This window comes from Hippoglossus stenolepis, chromosome 11, assembly GCF_022539355.2.
Source record: "Hippoglossus stenolepis isolate QCI-W04-F060 chromosome 11, HSTE1.2, whole genome shotgun sequence".
In the NCBI taxonomy this organism is placed as follows: domain Eukaryota; kingdom Metazoa; phylum Chordata; class Actinopteri; order Pleuronectiformes; family Pleuronectidae; genus Hippoglossus; species Hippoglossus stenolepis.
Window position 1 is genome coordinate 15,875,789 of NC_061493.1, and position 18,274 is coordinate 15,894,062.

General features: G+C 42.4%; 1 protein-coding gene across 4 annotated transcripts in view; it reads right to left on the reverse strand.

Moving 5' to 3' along the window:
• The window catches only part of LOC118118210 (voltage-dependent R-type calcium channel subunit alpha-1E), a 38,891-nt gene that overhangs the window by 10,303 nt on the left and 10,314 nt on the right, over nucleotides 1-18,274 (reverse strand). For 2 of the 4 annotated variants that reach the window (XM_047342069.1, XM_035171220.2), the window contains exons 3-27: nucleotides 16,726-16,829; nucleotides 16,268-16,426; nucleotides 15,172-15,362; nucleotides 14,995-15,098; nucleotides 14,793-14,908; nucleotides 13,180-13,233; nucleotides 12,025-12,105; nucleotides 11,646-11,855; nucleotides 11,405-11,517; nucleotides 11,010-11,122; nucleotides 10,791-10,922; nucleotides 9,898-9,967; nucleotides 9,362-9,479; nucleotides 8,890-8,957; nucleotides 8,426-8,490; nucleotides 4,685-5,455; nucleotides 4,125-4,351; nucleotides 3,776-3,890; nucleotides 3,553-3,682; nucleotides 2,498-2,557; nucleotides 2,256-2,362; nucleotides 1,725-1,736; nucleotides 1,074-1,170; nucleotides 827-987; nucleotides 227-364 (exon numbers count right to left, since the gene is read on the reverse strand). In XM_047342069.1, coding sequence (XP_047198025.1) covers nucleotides 227-364; nucleotides 827-987; nucleotides 1,074-1,170; nucleotides 1,725-1,736; nucleotides 2,256-2,362; nucleotides 2,498-2,557; nucleotides 3,553-3,682; nucleotides 3,776-3,890; nucleotides 4,125-4,351; nucleotides 4,685-5,455; nucleotides 8,426-8,490; nucleotides 8,890-8,957; nucleotides 9,362-9,479; nucleotides 9,898-9,967; nucleotides 10,791-10,922; nucleotides 11,010-11,122; nucleotides 11,405-11,517; nucleotides 11,646-11,855; nucleotides 12,025-12,105; nucleotides 13,180-13,233; nucleotides 14,793-14,908; nucleotides 14,995-15,098; nucleotides 15,172-15,362; nucleotides 16,268-16,426; nucleotides 16,726-16,829 — 3,516 coding nt within the window. The remainder of the gene's footprint in view (nucleotides 1-226; nucleotides 365-826; nucleotides 988-1,073; nucleotides 1,171-1,724; nucleotides 1,737-2,255; nucleotides 2,363-2,497; nucleotides 2,558-3,552; nucleotides 3,683-3,775; nucleotides 3,891-4,124; nucleotides 4,352-4,684; nucleotides 5,456-8,425; nucleotides 8,491-8,889; nucleotides 8,958-9,361; nucleotides 9,480-9,897; nucleotides 9,968-10,790; nucleotides 10,923-11,009; nucleotides 11,123-11,404; nucleotides 11,518-11,645; nucleotides 11,856-12,024; nucleotides 12,106-13,179; nucleotides 13,234-14,792; nucleotides 14,909-14,994; nucleotides 15,099-15,171; nucleotides 15,363-16,267; nucleotides 16,427-16,725; nucleotides 16,830-18,274) is intronic. The other 2 variants (XM_047342071.1, XM_047342070.1) reach the window with 1 other exon arrangement.

The following is an 18,274-nucleotide window of genomic DNA, read 5'->3' on the forward strand; positions in this document are numbered from 1 at the left end:
CAGTTGTAATAAAATAAAATTGTAATGGGTGTTCCTGTGATCACAGGAACATGAGGTCAGCATGACCTTGATGTCTGACCTTTGAACACCGAAATATATCTCATCTTTGTGTCCATGTGCATTCCCTCGAGGTATTCTTGAGGTATCGTGTTCAGAATGGGACAGACGGACAGACAACCCAAAAACATAACGCGTCTGGTCCATGGCTTTTACACTTTAAACTTACTGAGGCCATCCCTCCCCAGTCGAGACCGTGAACAGTGTGAGCAGGGCCCAGCAGACGTTGTCGTAGTGAAACTCGTGTCTCCTCCACTCTCTCTTCTTCACCTCCTTCTTGTCTCTGCTGTAGTCAATGTAGAAGCCTCTGCAGGGAACAGAGCAGCCCAGCGGCAGTTAATCACTGTTTAAAGTGGCAGTTTTAATGAAGAGTATTATTTTACTTCGTCCCTACCTCCGCCAAATAAGTCATATTTTCACCCCCGTCCTTTTGTGTGTTGGTTGGATGTTGTGTGTTTGTGAACGGCATTACACAAAAACGACTTGATTAATTACCATGAAACTTGGAAGAAGAACACTGTATGGGTCAAGGAAGCAGCAATTAAATTTTGCTGCAGATTTGTATCAGGGATGGATGCAGGAGATATATTTTTACTTTCTCATAGAATAATTCATGGATCGTGACAAAAATCAGGAATTTCTTGGGAACTGATATCTATGAGTTTGCGCAATTTGGCGCAGCTTGATTGAATTTAAGTGAATTGTTGGACCTTGGCGGAGCTATAGGATCTAGTTACGGTCATTTTGCGGTTGGGATGTATCCACTCACTGGCATTCCTTCTCTGAATTCATGGAGCTGTCAGTGCAGTAGAAGAACTTCCCCTTAAAGAGCTGCACGGCAATGACAGCAAAGATGAACATGAAGAGCTGATACACGATGAGGATGTTGAAGACGTTTTTCAGGGACGTGACGACACAGTCAAAAACAGCCTGTGGAGAAGAAAACCAAATCTGTCAGAGGTCGGGGAAATAACACACAACAGACTGGAGAGTGTTTGCAGACGCTGACATCGTACCTTGAGTTTAGGAAGTCTCTTGATGGTTTTAAGAGGCCGCAGGACTCTCAGTACTCGGAGAGACTTTATTGTCTTGATGTCTCGGCCTTTGTTGTTCCTGTTAAACATGGAAACACAGCACTTAGGAAAAGAGCTGTGCAGTTAAGCAAACGCACAAATACAACGTAGTGAAGACACATTTAAAAACAACGGTGGAAAAGACAAAAACACAGTAAAAGCAAAAAGGTCAACACAAGTGCATGTAAAAATAAAAACACACAATGACACACAGAACTGCACTTTGAGTTTGTTTGTACGGAGGCCAGCAGGCGTCAAGATTAAAAACATTTTCATACTTCTTGTAATTTGACTGCACACGTTATAAATAATGTAATTTAATGATGAAAAGCTGAATTAATTCTATCAAGGTCATAAAAATATATATATATATAATTTAGTGTATTTATTATGTAATTTGATGCCATAAATAATTGATTATAAAGATGAAATTATGTTTTAGTGTTTTTATCAAAGATTTTTACCCCTGATACCTGTCGGACTCTGTTGTAGAAAACACAACCAAAAACACATTAAATACAAAAAAAGAAAATAAAAGGAATACGTCACAAGCGAGTGTGAGAAGTTTACATTGAGTGTGACTAAAATGTTTACCCCATCACATTCCTGGAAGCCCCAACAGTCACACAATCCCCAGGAACAACAGAGAAAAAGAAATCGAGGCATAAAGAGAGAGACACGGTGAACAAAGCTCAGAGGATCACAGCTATATTCACAACAGAGAAATTCACGTGTCAAACAACAAAGAGAACAAAAGGTTTGGTTAGTAATCTGTAACGCTCACGCTGGGAAAGACAACAGAAAGAAATATATATATATCGTAGAGACTGTTAACATCAGTCATGACACACTCCCTCAAATTACACAGAAATCCACGTTTTTCCTTTTGTTTCAGTCTGAGTTAGACGCCGTACAGGAGCATGCAAGCCTCCACATTTGCGGCTTTTGAGCTGCCCAACTTTGACAATGAAGCAGACTGCTTTCTTTTTCTTTTTTTTGATTGAAGATGCAAAAAGTGCCTTTGAGGGAAGGTTGTTTATAACAATGCTGTACGCTCGGAAAAAATGATTTGCCGCAGTGAGTCAGTCATTAGTCATCGACAGGCAGCACCATATAGTGACTCACGTCAGAGCAAAGGCAATCAGAGCCCCCACCACCACGATGAAGTCCAGGATGTTCCACATGTCTCGGAAATAGGAGCCGTCGTGAAGGATGAGGCCCTGGTCTATCATCTGGAGGACGCACACGCCCACACGCACACGGAACGTGAACACGTTAAACACACAAAAACACCAGGAGTTAATAGAAACGAAGGTATATTCTTTAAAAGTGTCGCTGGCAGAGGAAAGTTGGTTTCCGTGACCAACCTTGATGATCATTTCAAAGGTGAACACTCCAGTGAAGACGTAGTCAAAGTAACGGAGGACCTGGATATAAACAGAAAAAATACAAATTGAAGAAAGTGCCAATAAAGACAGACATTTCTGAGGGTGCTTCATTTGGTGTACATCCTTCACCTCTACATGATATACTCATTATATACTATATGAACTGTATATAGTCATAGTCTACAGTTTGAATTGTTCGTATCCCATCGAGTCAGAGCCAATAACCCTGCAGGTGCTGAATGAGTGGGTTCATTGTAGGTCAAAGTATAACCATCATTACTGGACTGAATACGTTTATAGAAATGTGAAAAGAGGCGGCAGTATATTCTGAATGTGCTTTACTCAGCACTCACAGGTATGTGTTCGGTGCTGTGAAGAGGTGCTCCAGAGATTTAGATTTTAGAACACTTCAATTACATCATCAGAATCACAAGTGACAGACTGGGAAAAGAAAAATCTGAATAAAAGAAAAAGATCGAGCTTTGGAACACTTTGAAAAACTAGAACCTACATTTCCCACAATGCAACTTGATCGCATCGTCTTTCAGACTAGTTTTTAAACGCCACTATCAAATTTGTAACACAGGCTTTTATCTAAAGGTCTATTAGGAGGATAACGAATAAGAAATGACTCAAATTATAGGGAAATACAATGCAGACTCTACTAGTGTGTCCTGCCTACTTACTATGCGTGTTTAATTGGTTACTCTTGACACTTTCCTTGTGACAGAGTTGTGAAAAACAAACTGCACAGTTATTTCCCAGACAAAACTGACGATTCTCACCTTGTATGTGCGTGAAAACCAAATGTGTCTCCACACTTTGTTGCTCACACAATTTGGGTATGTTTTAAGTCATTTCTTAGTCTGATTGAAACGGTCCATTCCTTGAGGATAAACGTCTGTTAAAGTAAAGTACACATGACAATCCAGCTTCACTTCGCCACTGACCAGGTGAGCTGAGGTGGGAAAATATGGATTTGAACTCTGACACCTTCACACAGCTGCTTGTGGAGAGACGTTTTAAGATCCCACCTTGTTCCTGTCCGAGCTGGCGGCCACGGGGTCCTCAGCGGCCAGTGCAATGCTGCTTGCCACGATCACAAGGAGGATGGTCATCTCGAAGTAACGTAGATTCACCACATAATGGCAGATCCTCCTGATGCTGTGGATCAGTGCAGGGGAGGGTGTTTATTTTTTGTTATTTGATGGGTGAGCAGAAACAAAAGATGTGACAATCAGTGATTTGGTGGCTCACGGGTTGGAGGCCTTGAAGATGAACATGCTGTCTGGGGCGATGGGTTTGGGAGGAGTCGGAGGTTCCTCCTCCTCCGTCTCCTCGGAGTGGTACGCCTCCAGCTCTTTACTGTTCACTGAAACGCAGACAGGAGTGGAAAAGGAGAGATAAAAACACGGTGGGAGCTCTACATAAACCGCTATGACAGAGAATAATGTGAGTCACCAGTACAATGGACTCATCAAAAAAAAAAAGATAAGTGCAAATGTGGCACTCAGATGTCAGAGACACCTACACATGGTGATACAGATGCTAAATCCCCCTTCATGCTGCACAGTGATGAGTGGGACCGCAGCGGAAACAGCGCTACCTGTCATGGGTGTGAGCTCCAGCAGCGGCTGTGCAGACATCTCGATGGCCACGCTCCCCTCCAGGTGGGACCTGTCACGTTTGATGGGAACCGGGCAGTTCTCGGCCTCCATGGCGCTCACAGTGTACTCTGTGGCCTCCAACGCCGGCTCCACACGGCCCTCACCCTGCTCGGACCAGGAACAGTCAAGCAGCTGCTCGCATTGAGGAGGATCAGGGATGTCAGATCTGCAATGGGAATGAAAGTAACGTCACTGAAGTTAAATCAATGTGTGTTGTTATTATTGTGGGAATGTGGATTTTGTCTCCAGTCTTCTCCACTGGACACATTCAGAAGGAATCTTTTCACAGCCAGTTTGCAGAACATGTGTGGAGGACTTGTGACTAACGCTTTGAGACAGAAAAAGTGTTTTTTCAAAAACAGAGACTACAAGGTGCAAATGTCCTCTCTGGAAATATCCAGTAACATTTCAGATCAAGTGGATTAAGTTATATAATGTAAAATAGTATGTGAAATAAGAGTTCATGAGATTAAGTGTTCACAGATGAATAAAGTCTTACCTTCTGCAGTCGTCTCCAACATCCGCATATGGGTTGACGATGCAGGTTCCACCATCATCTTGGACCGACCCTCCCTCCGCCTCGGTTTTCCCCCTCTCCTCTCTTTCTTCCTTCTCCTCCCTCTCGTCCAGTATCTTCCTCTCCTGGCTGAGCGAGCGTCTCACTTGTTGCACCTCATGGGGCGTCTGAGTGCAGTCCAGACTCTTGGCCTCACTGCGAGCCTCACGGTGCCGGTGGCGTCTGTGCCGGGCCCCTTCCTCCGGCCCCTGACTGGGCCTGAACTTGCGGGCCATCCTGTGCCTGCCTCCGCCTGTGGTGCGGTGGTTGGCCCCTGCTGTTTTCTCCTCACTCAGGCTCACCAGAGGCTCAGCCGCCGGAGGCTCAGGGATGGCGATGGAGATGGACATCGGAGGCTCAGGGAGGGGCATCCCAACTGACATGGGAGACTCCGGCAGCTGACCCGGACTGGCCTGTGGGGAAAGGGTGGGGACATTGTGGGCGTTGCTGGGAGTTTCACTGGTGTCCTCTGCAGGGGCGCTACACAGCTCCTCCCTGCTCGCCATCTGGCGGCGTTTGCGTAGCTGGTTGGCTCTCTGCTCCCAGACTGACATGTTAACTTTTCTCCTCCTCTCTCGTCGATTGGAGAATGGTCTGGCGCCATTGAGAGGCTGCTCGTCGGGGGCCCCTGGCACACACTCGGGCTCGTCTGGGAAGGTTGGACGACCTCGGTGGATTGCACGTTTCCTGTATAGGTAGGGTCTTCTTCTACCACTAAGGAGCACAACATACTTCACATCACCATGAGGCAACAAGAGACTCACAGTTAATGATTTGTTGACAAGAAACATCAAGACTAGTGAAAATCTAGCAAACCAGTTATATATATATATATATAAAAAAAAGAATCAAACAAAAAATAAAAGCTGCAAGAAAAGGAGAAACCTTTTCTGTGAATTTATATTGTTACGTGATTAGAAACACAAAAAAATTCCCATGGAAAAAATGAGGAGAATACTTCAAGCTGAAAAGTACAAATACATCCAAAAACTGAAAGAAATACCTGAGGGGTAAAGACAGATACAGAGGAAATGAACAAAACCCACAAGAACAAAAAAAGGAAAAGTGCAGGGTTAAAGTAGAAACCTAGTGTGAGAAGATCTAGAAAATAATTTCAATAATCGAGTAGGAAAACTCAAGAGAGAAAATCTACGTGACAAGGATTCATTCAATTATACTTACTGGTATTCAGACTCTTTTGTTGTCCATGTAATCAATGAGTGATTATTTGAAAACAAGACATTAGTGTTTTACAACATACACAGAACATTAGTTGTGACACAGAACAAAATTATGGTTTGAACAGGGCTGAAATCAGTCGTTTAGGTTCAAATGTTAATCAAGGGGAACTTGATTTAATGTCCATCAGTTGTGGGACATTTCTTGTTGATTTTTTACGCGGTGTCATTGAACACAACATTTTGGTCAGTGCCACATAACAGGCATAAAACAAGACAACATGATGGGACCATCAAAACTCTGTAATGCACATTAACACCAGCATCTTGAAAACTGCAACACATACAAGACGCACATTCAAATATGTAACAGACAAATGATACGTTCAGTGTAAAGAGTCTACGCTGTTACCTGTTTCATTTACTGTGGACCTGCTCTCATTTTAACTAGGGCTGGGCAATATGACTTCAAATCAATATCTTCAATCAAACTTTCGATTGCGATCAATGAACGATTAATGTATGGAAAATACGCAAAATCTTAGACTTACAGGTTATAAATGTGGTTTCCATACATTTTCGGTTAATTGCCCAGCCAACACCACTTCATAACCATATCATTTAGTTTTGGTTTTATTTTCTGTCTGCAGGCAGCGATGGCTCCCGCTTAACTTTACATGAAAATCAACTTGCAGAGGCTCAAAACAGCTTGAAATTAATAATTCATGACATGAATCCTCCTTTTGGAAATATTGTTTAGAATGTTTTTTTTCAAACATCCAAGGTTTGAACTTTTGTTGCAAAAAGTGTTACGTCTTTTTCTGTCTAGTTTCACATTTTTCAAACTAGTTACAGTTTCACAGGTTAGATAGCATCAAAAACATGAATTATTATTATATGTTAATATTATATTATCAATACTTTTACAGTGACAGTAGAGAAACAGGCAGGAGCTGCTGGAAGACCAGGAGGCAACACTAAGCTCCCCAGTGTGGTATACATTTAAAGACTGTTCATAAAGACATGATCACTGCACCACAAAAATGATAATAAAACATCTTGATCACCCCCTGGTGGCCACCTGCAGTGTCTTAAACCCTGCCTCCTCCAAGCCGGTGGATGGGACAAGTGCCAAACTAAAAACACACTAAAATTCCACTTATGTATGTTCAAGTGTTCATATTCCCGGTATGTTTGGTTTTAATTTAGTTATTTGATGCTATACAATTGAGTAGAAATGTCATGATTGACTGGAACTGACTCATTATGAAATGCATGAATCAGCGGGACTTTCATACCACGGCTGCAGGCCACGCACAGACTCCGGCGCCAAATGACGTCACCAGCCAAGATGGCAGATCCCATATCCAAGATATTTTGGCTTCATTTTTGTGCAGTGGGAGGACAATTTGGATTTATACTCTTACTGTACTTAATTTTAGCTGATCAAACACCAATGTGATGAATTACAAGCAAGTTTCAAGTTTCTGCAAGTTGTTTGTCATACAAATAAAGGGCTTCCAAGAGAGCAGGAACAACACAGTCACTGATATATAAGAAAATACTTTTTGGGGAAATAACTGCTATTAAAGTAAATACACGCTTGCTTTTAACATGCAAAATAATGAGTACACTCCTTTGAAAAGCCAGGTCAGTCACTCCAGGTCAGTAATGGCCCCGATAGTTTCTTTTCCCTCATTACGACAGCTCCGTTGCCACAGTGGTGATACTGATCTCACAAGTCGTACTGAGAATGAACGCTTGATCAAAATCTGACACCCTCCAAAGTGTGCCTCCTCCCTGCAGAGCGACACATTGAGACTCCCCACTGTTCCCGGCATCCTCTGAAAAACTGCCTCCTGCCCTCCTCCTGACTTACTGGATCATCGGACCTGTGGGGAGGCCACCGGGTCACTCAGAGGAGCAGGAAGTTCATTACCAAAAGAGGCTACTCATAACCAATCACAGGCCAAGGCAGAAACAGATGGCGTCTCAGTGAAGCTGCAGAAGCAGTCCGTAAGGGGTCATGCTTTTCCATCAGGCACATTCAATACACATTCATTACCGTGTCATCAATGCCTTACACATGCGTTTCTTTCTTTCTTTTTGCATTCACCATGCAGCCCAAAGAACCGAGGAACTCACTGTTTTAAACATTTGCCTGTTGCACGTTTATCAGAGAGTCCACAATCGATGGAGTTTATTGGCTAAGCTCTGTTGATTTCATAAAACCTCCTTCCTCCAATAACTGAAGAAGCATGATGATCAAATTCACCACCACCACCAGTTTTCCCACAGCACATGTATCTTAAGTAAATCCCAGTTTGATTACGCTGCATGTGCATGTGCTGCATAAAGGAATCGTCCAATTCAAATTTTCCATTTGCTCAAGAGGAGAGCGGATCTGAGACTTCCACACTTGAACATTGAGATTTACTTAAGGGCTGTGAACCCTCTGGGTGTCTCATGTTCAAATGATGACTCTGTAAACTGTTGGATAACTTACTCAGAGATCAGGCCATCCCTGCCCCTGGCATATCTCTGGTTGAAGAACTCCTCTTCCTCCTCGTCCTGAGGAAGACAAAGAGTATATGGTTGTGTAAGGCTCCCCATTCATTTTACACATCAGGTTTTTCTTAAGATGAATAAATGGATGGTTGTGATTTGACTTGAGAAAAACTGTGGGTGTTGAGTTTGAAGGATGTGAGCCTTGGAAGATTCTGTCAAGTTGCATTATGGGACATGTAGGATCAAGGACCATGGCAGTGACTCATAATAGGGGGAAAAAGTTAAGATATTTCAGCATCTCCGTCAATTATGATCTGTCTTTTTTTCTATTAGCTCTAAAACTTTGTGCAAGTGCAAATCTAAATAACTGAAGTACGTTAAGGACACACACACGGTCTGTAATATTGAATCTAGACAGAAGCTTAACTAACTTAAAAAACTCTTATTTCAAACGGTACAAACCTTTGTCAGTTCCTGTGCGTTTGCCAGATTATCCACAGCGATGGCCAAGAAGACATTCAGCAGTGTGTCTGACAGGAAGGCAGTTAAGAAACACACACTAACAGAGACACACTTGTACAGAGATTTATGTTAAATAAACTTGATTTTCAGATTTGATAGGAAACTAATACAAGGAAGTATGTAACCACATGTTGCTATTTTATGTTTTGTCCAAAGCAAAACAAATGTAGTTTAAAAACAATATCACTTTTGAGAAATGTAACATGAGAAGATCAGAATGAGAATAAAGCCGTATTTCATTAGTTTTTGTGGAAGATCCCTGAATATTTGACTCAAGTAACATGTTAATTGCATGAATATTTCAGTAAATGCTTGTTTTACTGAAATATGTCTTGCACATTTATTCCAGTGTTTATACTGTGTAGAGGTTGAGATGCCACATCTGAGCTCTCTGATCACTTCACAAGGATACAGTTTCCAAATAGTGTGAGCACAATGAAGTAGATCGATGACCACATGCCATACTGCACTCCTCCCTGTGAGCGAATCCCATCGTACATCACCTCGTTCCAGTCCTCACCAGTCAGAATCTGTAGGCAAATGCACATACTATTATAACATTTAACATGCTTAATTACATTGCTCGAATTAGATCCAAGAGAACATTGGTCTAAAAATACACCAATCAAGGGACAGAGTCCCTGTCTACGAATCAGCTGAAGATGTGGTATTAAAATGGCAGCGAGATAAGTAATTACTACGTGTGGTGATCAAAACACTTGTTCTCAGTGCAGTTGGTTTTGTAGATCTGATGTGGATTTGTCCACGTTTCACTTGTCTGATATTCATGTGCGCATATGTGCGCATGGATGTGTGGGATGATAGCGGAGGCAGGGGGTGGAGAGCGAGTGAACAGAGTTGTTTAATCTGCGCCTGGGGTGAGAAATATCCCAGGGTGCAATGTGTCATGGAGAGCAGGCAGAATGAGGGGATCTGTGGGAGCCAAACCTGAAACACTGTCATGATGGCAGCTGGAAACGTGTCAAAATTGGTGGGAGTGTAATCTTCAAAGATGAACCTAGAGGGAAGGCAGATAGAGAAGCAGGGTCAGATATGACCAAGGAAGAAAAGGAGGAGGAAGAAGAGGAGGAGGAGGTTGACGAGCTATTTTCATCCGGACATGTCGTTTCCTCTTATTCTTATCAAAGAGTCCATTGAAGAAACTGCTGCATATTGTACAGGGTGTAGATGCCATTTAGAAAACTGTGTAGTTTTTAAAGTAGATATAATCTACTGCTCTCCTTGAGCCCAGTTCAGCCTTTAATACAAGGCAAGGCAATTTGTTTATGAATCACCTTTCATACACAGAGGTAGGTTCAGGGTGCTGTACAGAAACATACAAAAACAGAGACAACATTTAAAGACATCTATTTAAAATCTAAAAGCACAGTTTCAAGCAAAATAAAAGGTAAAAAGGAGTTTGGGAGGTAAAATAAATAAAATCCATAACTATGTTTCAAAATCTAAAAATAAGTTGAAAGGGAAAAATATTATAAATAAAATAGACAGAACTGTGTAAAATAATAAAATGAAAATAGCTAGAAACAAATACTTCTCTGACTCCTCCTCTAGTACTCCTATATTTTGGCCCTTGGATCCCCCTCCTTTCTACTTCTTATCCAATAATGTTTGTGCCCTGAAACCGCTGTTATTTTGGATTCAGAATTCAGAAGGCACTATTGAGACAGTAAACCGAGATCGGGTCATTTCTTTCCTCTTCAGATTTAGAAAAGTTCAACCACGCTTTTATGTCTTATAGAATCTACTATAGAGCATGACAGTGTCTGCCCACTTTTGGAACGACTCTAGTAAATTCCTCCTTTTCTCAAGGTTTTACTTACCTTCCTCCGAAAAGCTGCATCCCCAACAGAGCAAACACCACGATGAAGAGGAAGAGAAGAAACAGCAGACTGATGATGGACTTCATGGAGCTCATGAGGGAAACAACCAGGTTCCTGAGCGAGGACCAGTACCTGACAGAGAGAAATCACACATATCCTTTTTTCAAATATACAGTTCTACGAGGTAGTTTCATTGAAATGTCTCGTTGTCCCACTTACTTGGTGATCTTAAAAATTTTCAGGAGTCTCAGTGCTCTCAGTACGCTGAGACCAAACGACATGCCAGGCCGGAAGAAGCCCCAAACCACCTCGAAGATGCTGCCGACAATAACCTGCAGAAGACGTCAGACACATAAATAACCTGAAAACAGGTTATTTATCTTGAGTAGATGATGGGAGCTGTGGGCATTTTGGAGAGGGTTTTTTTCAGACTCTCAAATTCTTGTATCACAATTATTGTTACCTAATCCTTGTTTCCATATTTTGGCTCCTGGAGGCCTGTAATATTTGTATATTGTATATATATTTTATGGTATTTATACGTGGTGTTTTTAAATAACTTTGAGTCTTTTCTAGCCTGATATGGAATCAGAATAAAGGATGAAGAATCTCACCGCACAGTCGAAGCGGTTGAAAGATGACTGGAAGTAGAGCCGGAAACCCAGACCATACATTTTCAGAAACATCTCCGCCAAAAACAGCCCCAGGAAAACAAACTCTGCATAGTCTGGTGACGATTAAACAAAAAAAGAAATTAAGTCCAAGGAGAAAGAGGCAGCAATGCATTCAACAGACATGACCTGAATTATTAAACTGTAGTTGACAAACAAACAAACAAACAAACATGAGACCCACAGAGGAAGAGGGTCAGCCAGTCGGGCTGGTTGTGGTGGACGATGGCCACACAGATGGTGTTCAGAGCCACCAGGCTGAGCACCATCAGGTAGAACGTGTCCGTCTTCACCATGCGCCGGAGGGAGATGCGTAACATGCGCTCTTTACGTCGCAGGTAGGCAGCTGGGCCACGGCGGCCACTGCGGAAGTTCATCCTCGATCGGGACATGTCTGAGAAGAGAGGAGAGAGAAAGACAACGAGTTCGAGGAGGTTTAGGAAGGTGGCAGAACAAAGGTGAAATACACCGAATGTAAAGTCACTACACAGCTCGGAGAAAGGCCAGGAAGTAGAGACAGAGGCCTGCTGTAAACTTTAAAGACTGGAACGTTGTTCACTCACTTGCTGTGGACATGTCGGTGTACTTCTCGTCCCCTGGCGCTCCTCTACGTGCACCGGTCTTCTTACTCGCTCTCTTCAGAACTAAAAATGATCCAGAAAAACTTAAGTTTAGTGAATCTCTGAGTAACTGAAAATGAAATCATTAAAATAAGTGATAACTCCTCGATTACTTAAAATGTCTTACTCCCTATTTTGCATTAAGACAACATATAGTGAGTGGTTTGTGATGCACTGTAATAAAGGTGTTACACCTCCTCCTACATGTGTCCACCCATAAGTCAAAGTTAGTGTATGATTAGGCTCGATTATATAAATAGATAATTAAAATACAATAGTTCTGGTAACATAAAATATGTCTTGATGCGATGAGTTACAATTGTTGAACTAAATACTATGTGAATTTTCAGATTTTCATTTTTAATTCATTTGTAAGAATAGTGTAAGAAATTCTAAAGTTCTTCCTCCAATTATATAATCATTATTAAGGGGTATTGAGTGTCGACTGATTTTGACAAAATGTGAACAAGGCAAAGGGGTGTAAATAATGTCTGTTTGTGTGTGTGTGTGTGTGTGTGTGTGTGTGTGTGTGTGTGTGTGTGTGTGTGTGTGTGTGAGTGTGTGAGTGTGTGTGTGTGTGTGTGTGTGTGTGTGTGTGTGTGTGTGTGTGTGTGTGTGTGTGTGTGTGTGTGTGTGTGTGTGTGTGTGTGATGTGGTTGTTCATTTGGGGGTCTCATTGTCAAACACAGTAAACTCTCCCAGTTTATATAAAGAATATTCATGATTGCAATCGAAGCAGAGAAACATTTGAACACATTTGCATTATGGTCATTTACTTGAAAAGGAAAAGAAGCAAATGTTAATGATTTCTTGTCGTCAGTTTAACAATTGTTTTACTCAATTGGTGAAGTAACATTAATAACTGTTGCCATGGTTACCTCCAGTTTAAGATACTCTATCGAGCCCAGTTTGTTGAAGTGCTCAAAACGTTGACTAGGGCTGTTGTGTAAGTTGAAGTATTGACAGCAATCATGCGTATTATGAGTAATTTCTGTGCTATAACATCTACTAATGATTTCAAACACAGTTATAAATAGCGGTATTAGGTACAGGTGTTATCTGTAGGTGTGAGTACAAATCTGAAGCGTGTGAACTCACCGTCTAACGGCGATCTCCCTGAACTTTTATTCTCCTCCGCAAGCATCACCTCCTCTGTAATGCAATACAACTCGAGGTTATACACAGACTTGTTTGTTTTCACCAAATCAAACGATCAGACATGGAGATATAGATTTCAGCGTTGGATTATTTAGGACGTCTGCAAACATTTACAGGAACTGAGGCCAAACTGATGAAAGCTCAGCTCCGTGAGGCCAGTGTGACCTCCTTCAGAGAGAGAGAGCTCTTCTTCTCTCTTACATTCTCCCAACCGCTCCCTCTCGCTGAGTTTTCTCTCTCTCTCTCTCTCCCTTCCCACACTCACCCACATTCATGCACACTAAATATGCACAGCAGCTCTCACACACACACACACACACACACATACACGCATGTAAACACACGAACACACAGAAAAGCGCGTGTGTGGATGTACATGCGCACAAATTTAAGTCAGTGAGTCAGTATCACCTTTTTCTCACCCTCTGCTTGCGTGGGAGACTAGCAATGTAGATTTCTCTCTGTGTGTGTGTGTGTGTGTGTGTGTGTGTGTGTGTGTGTGTGTGTGTGCACGCAACTTCACTCTACTGTAGGTCCAAAAACTCTGCAGCAGTGGGAAAAAAGAATTCTAGACCGGCAGGCAAATCACTGTTTATATAGTTTTCACAGATTATAAAGTATCTGTATAAATGTACCTCTGCTAACAAAATCTAAAAATTGACATTTTGGGTAATGAGTTTATTCACTTTCTTGGCTGTGAAGGGTTCAATGAAGAAATAAGGTGAGAAATACCCCCGGCAACTGAAAGCACGGAGAAACAGGTAGAAAGTTTAAAAGTCTGCAGCTCTGAAGCTCGATGATTATTTTCATTTGGTTTATGTAATCCAATGGAAAACCAAACTATTAAAACAGCAGTTTACAGGAGTCATGTACTCGTTGCTCTATTTTACAGACAGACTCACTCTGAGAGGTATCGATCTTTTCTTTTGGAAAGAAAGTGAATTAACGTATTTCCTGAAAACTATTTACTTAATATGCTATTCAGTTAAAAGCTTGTGGCACTCTCTTACACTGCTCTTACACTCATCAAAATCTACTCTTAGATAATTTCTCCACCATCTAAATGTTTCTGATGGGGTTCAAACATCAGGTTTTGTCTGTTGTGAACAAAGCCTTTCATGACGAGAGCAGACAAACCATCCGTCCATTCATCAGATACATATAGTGCTTATCCTTTAAGGGTTGTGGGGGGAGCTGGAGCTGACATTGGCCAAACGACAGGGTACATCCTGGACAGGTCGCCAGAGGCCGGGCCGACGTATCGCAGGGCCACAAACAACCATTCACACCGAGAGAAAATTTAGAGTCTCCAACCAACCTATACAACATCCAGAGAAAACCCAGAGAGAGAAGAGAACATGTAAACTCAGCACAGAGAGGCCAGGCCGAGATTCAAACCGGGAACCTTCTTGCTATGAGGCGACAGATGCATTTCTGATCAGACTATCACTGAGCAAGATCAAATCCTGCCCAGTCACTCACTCATTTATTTCCATCACAGCAAAATAACAGGTGTTTATCTACAGATGTAAAGTTATTCTGCTGCCCAGTACCTGCCCTGTCTATCCAGGCTCGGTAGCCGTTCAGTTCTCGCTCCACCTGCTGCTGGCGCCGCAGCTTCATGAAGGCCCGCCGGTTCTCCACCCTCTCCCTCTCCTTGGCAAACTCTCTGAAGACGGGAGCATGAAAACAGCTCTCATAATCCATAATACACACAGAAGCTTCAGTGTCCTGCAGAGGAAGAGTCTCACTCACCCAGACAAGACTCCCAACACCAGGTTCAGCACAAAGAATGAGCCGATGATGATGAGAGGGATGAAGTACATCCAGTTCCATGTGAAACCCAAGGCATCGTTGGTCTGAAAGCCAAAACATTCATTAATTCACGATAGCGGTCAGCGTTTTGTTTGTTGACCGGATACTTGAGCTCACATTGTAGAGGACGGCCGTCCATCCCTCCATGGTGATACACTGGAAGACGGTGAGCACAGCGAACAGGATGTTGTCGAACTGCGTGATGCCGTCATTGGGCCCGATCCAGGTGTCGTTGCAGTCGTACAGCTCCGGACACTTCCTCACTCCACACGCAAACGCCAACTCCGACGAGTCAATGGTTTCATTTTCTGCAAAAAAAGAAGCATGGAGTAACTGTTACACTGTAATGATTAGTTATATTGTCAATGTGCTTTCTTTTTTGCTAAACAACTAAATGAGGCCATGTATGTTCTATGAATTATGTGTGTGTGACAAATTAAACGTTTTTTTTTTATAGGGGGTAAGCTTTGTTTTGTTTTCTGTTGTGAATTGATTCAGGTTTGATATTTCAATCCATCTCCCAGTTGTGCCGGGCGATGACAGTAACTGCTATGGTGTGGCGTGTGATTACAGAGTAGTTGTTGACTAATTAAGCAGCAGCTAAATCAGCCGCCAACTACTCTAATAACACGCCTGAGCTTGCTGCTGCTGCTGCTGCTGCTGCTGCTGCTGCTGCTGCTGCTGCTGCTGCTGCGATCTATGAGAGCTTCAGTTGCTCAAACACAAATTTTCACTCCCTCTGTTTCATGAGAGAAAAGCATAAACCTAACATTTGGTGTGGCAAATAATACATCTTCTAAAAAGCAAAGCATGAGTAGGTTTTTCTATCTGGATCAGTATTGTGACAAAAGCAGGTGCATCTGAGGACAACACGGGCCCACGAATGGTGAGGTGGCTCATTTACATGATGATGGATGGATAATTAATTAGCATCCCTTTCAACGTAGGCGTTAATGTCCACCCCCCTTTTTTTGAACCAGTTATTAAGCAGAACGATGACACGGACCCAGATATTGCAAGGACCGACACAGTGATATTCATAGGTTATTAGGGAAGGTTTTAAACATGTCTTTTTCTCTTGAGCGAACCGAATTACTTTACCGCTCTTTTAACCGTAAAGTAATACAGAATAAAAAAGCGGTTAATGGTCTACCCTGTTTGCATCTCAACAGGAAGAGTCTGCAGGTGGTGTGTGTGTGTGTGTAGATCGTACCGAGGATGTAGTCCGATGGCAGGCAGTTTTGGTGGAGCTTCCCGCTGTAGAACTCCAGGCCGATGATGGCAAACATGAGGATGGCGAAGAACAACAAGAGGCCGATCTGGAGCAGCGGGATCATGGCCTTCATGATGGACTTCAGCACAATCTGCAGGCCTGAGGGTTTTCACAGAGAGACGGACGTCCCATCACTGACTTTTTAACACAAGCATATAGTATAACAGTCAAACTCCACTTAAATAGGGCCTAAAAATATGTGGCACAAAAGGACAAGTAGAGACCATCATCATGTACAGTCACTTTTGTTCATCATCAAGTGTTGCTCTATTTAAACATGACTGACTCATCTGATATAACAGCATTTGTGACGAGGAAAACATCCAAGCATAATATATCAGTTTGTTTGACCTTGACAGTGCGGTATATAAGAGAAGGAGCGTCAGTAACCGACTCACTGGGGATCCCGGAGACGAGCTTGAGAGGCCTCAGCACTCGCACGGCCCTCAGGGTTCGGAGGTCAACTGGGATGTTCATGTGGGCACCGGCAGTGGCCAGGATCCTGGAGGAGAACAGCCACAAACACAAACAGAATGTACATAAATAATAATGAAGTTTAAATAATTAATATTAATAAAGAGGCAATTTCCTCTCTTCAGAATAGACAGTTTCTTTCACAATCTTTTCAAAGTCCTGATACTGATGATGATGTGACAAGAGATGAAGTATTTTTTTATTTGTGAACGGCTGAACTTCTGATATCCCCTCTCTGAAATGACACGTAGCTAAAAACCACGACTTTTCTTGCAACATTGAGACTTCATTTCTTTTAATATTACAACTTTATTCTCGTTAAATGGCGACTTAATTGTCTGATTTGATTCGTGGCCCTAATACTCCAGCGCTGTCATCAGTTTATTATTGGTTTGTTAGGGGAGACAGATTACTTTACTTATGATGGCCTGAAAAGAAGATAAAGTCAGAGGGTTCAGATAGAGAAAGCACGACAGGGACGTAAACAAGCCGTTAATAACTTAATCTGGTGCGAAGCCTCTCTATCCTTTCTCCAGGTTCATGTTTTTGTCCACATTGTGTTTCAAATTTAATTACAAAAATAGGTGAAGCGCAACAGATGGAAGTAACTCAAGGTCATTTTTGGAGAAGTTATTCATTTTTAAGGACAGAGGCAGAATAATAAAGTGTTAATGGTTGATCGTGCAGCTAGTGAGTAATGCAATATATTTATTCAATGCACCAGACGTGTGCGGTGAAAGACAAAGAATGCACACCACACCATTCACCTGGCAGGCATCTCTACTCACATCTGCCCACGCACACGTTCACGTTCCCCCCACCTACACACAAACACTGAGAAGCAGCATCATGGGCAACCAACAGGCCACCTCTCTTACCAGCGTTCACCAGAAACACAATTTTTTATGTTTTCTTGCTGCAGTGGCTCAATCAGGGTTTGTGCTGTTTTCATCTGAGATAAGATAATGTTAACAATCTTCAAGAGCTCCAATAGTCTCGACATGACGGCCAACATTTTTCATCTCAATTCATAATAAGACGAGCCATTTGGTGGCCCTGAGCACTAATGCTTGCACTGACGAGAGCGTAAATATCCACTGCTAATTTGCTGTGTAACATTTTAACTGAGCTATGGAAATGATCATAGAAATCATGATTATTGTTCCACATTTGTCCATGTCTCTCTCTCTGACACACACACACACACACACACACACACACACACACACACACACACACACACACACACAGATATACAAACTCACAAAATCTTTGGACGGTGTTGGGAAGTGTGGGGGAGGGTATAAGTGTGTATGTGTGTGTGTGTGTGTGAGCAGGGGGTAGAAAGCACATGGCAGCAACTCAAGTGTAAGCCCACGCAGAATCTCTCCTGAAAGCAGTGGGAGGGAGCGAGGCCGAGTGAGTGAGTGAGTGAATGAGCGAGGCCGTGTTCACGCTGATGCGGGGAAACCA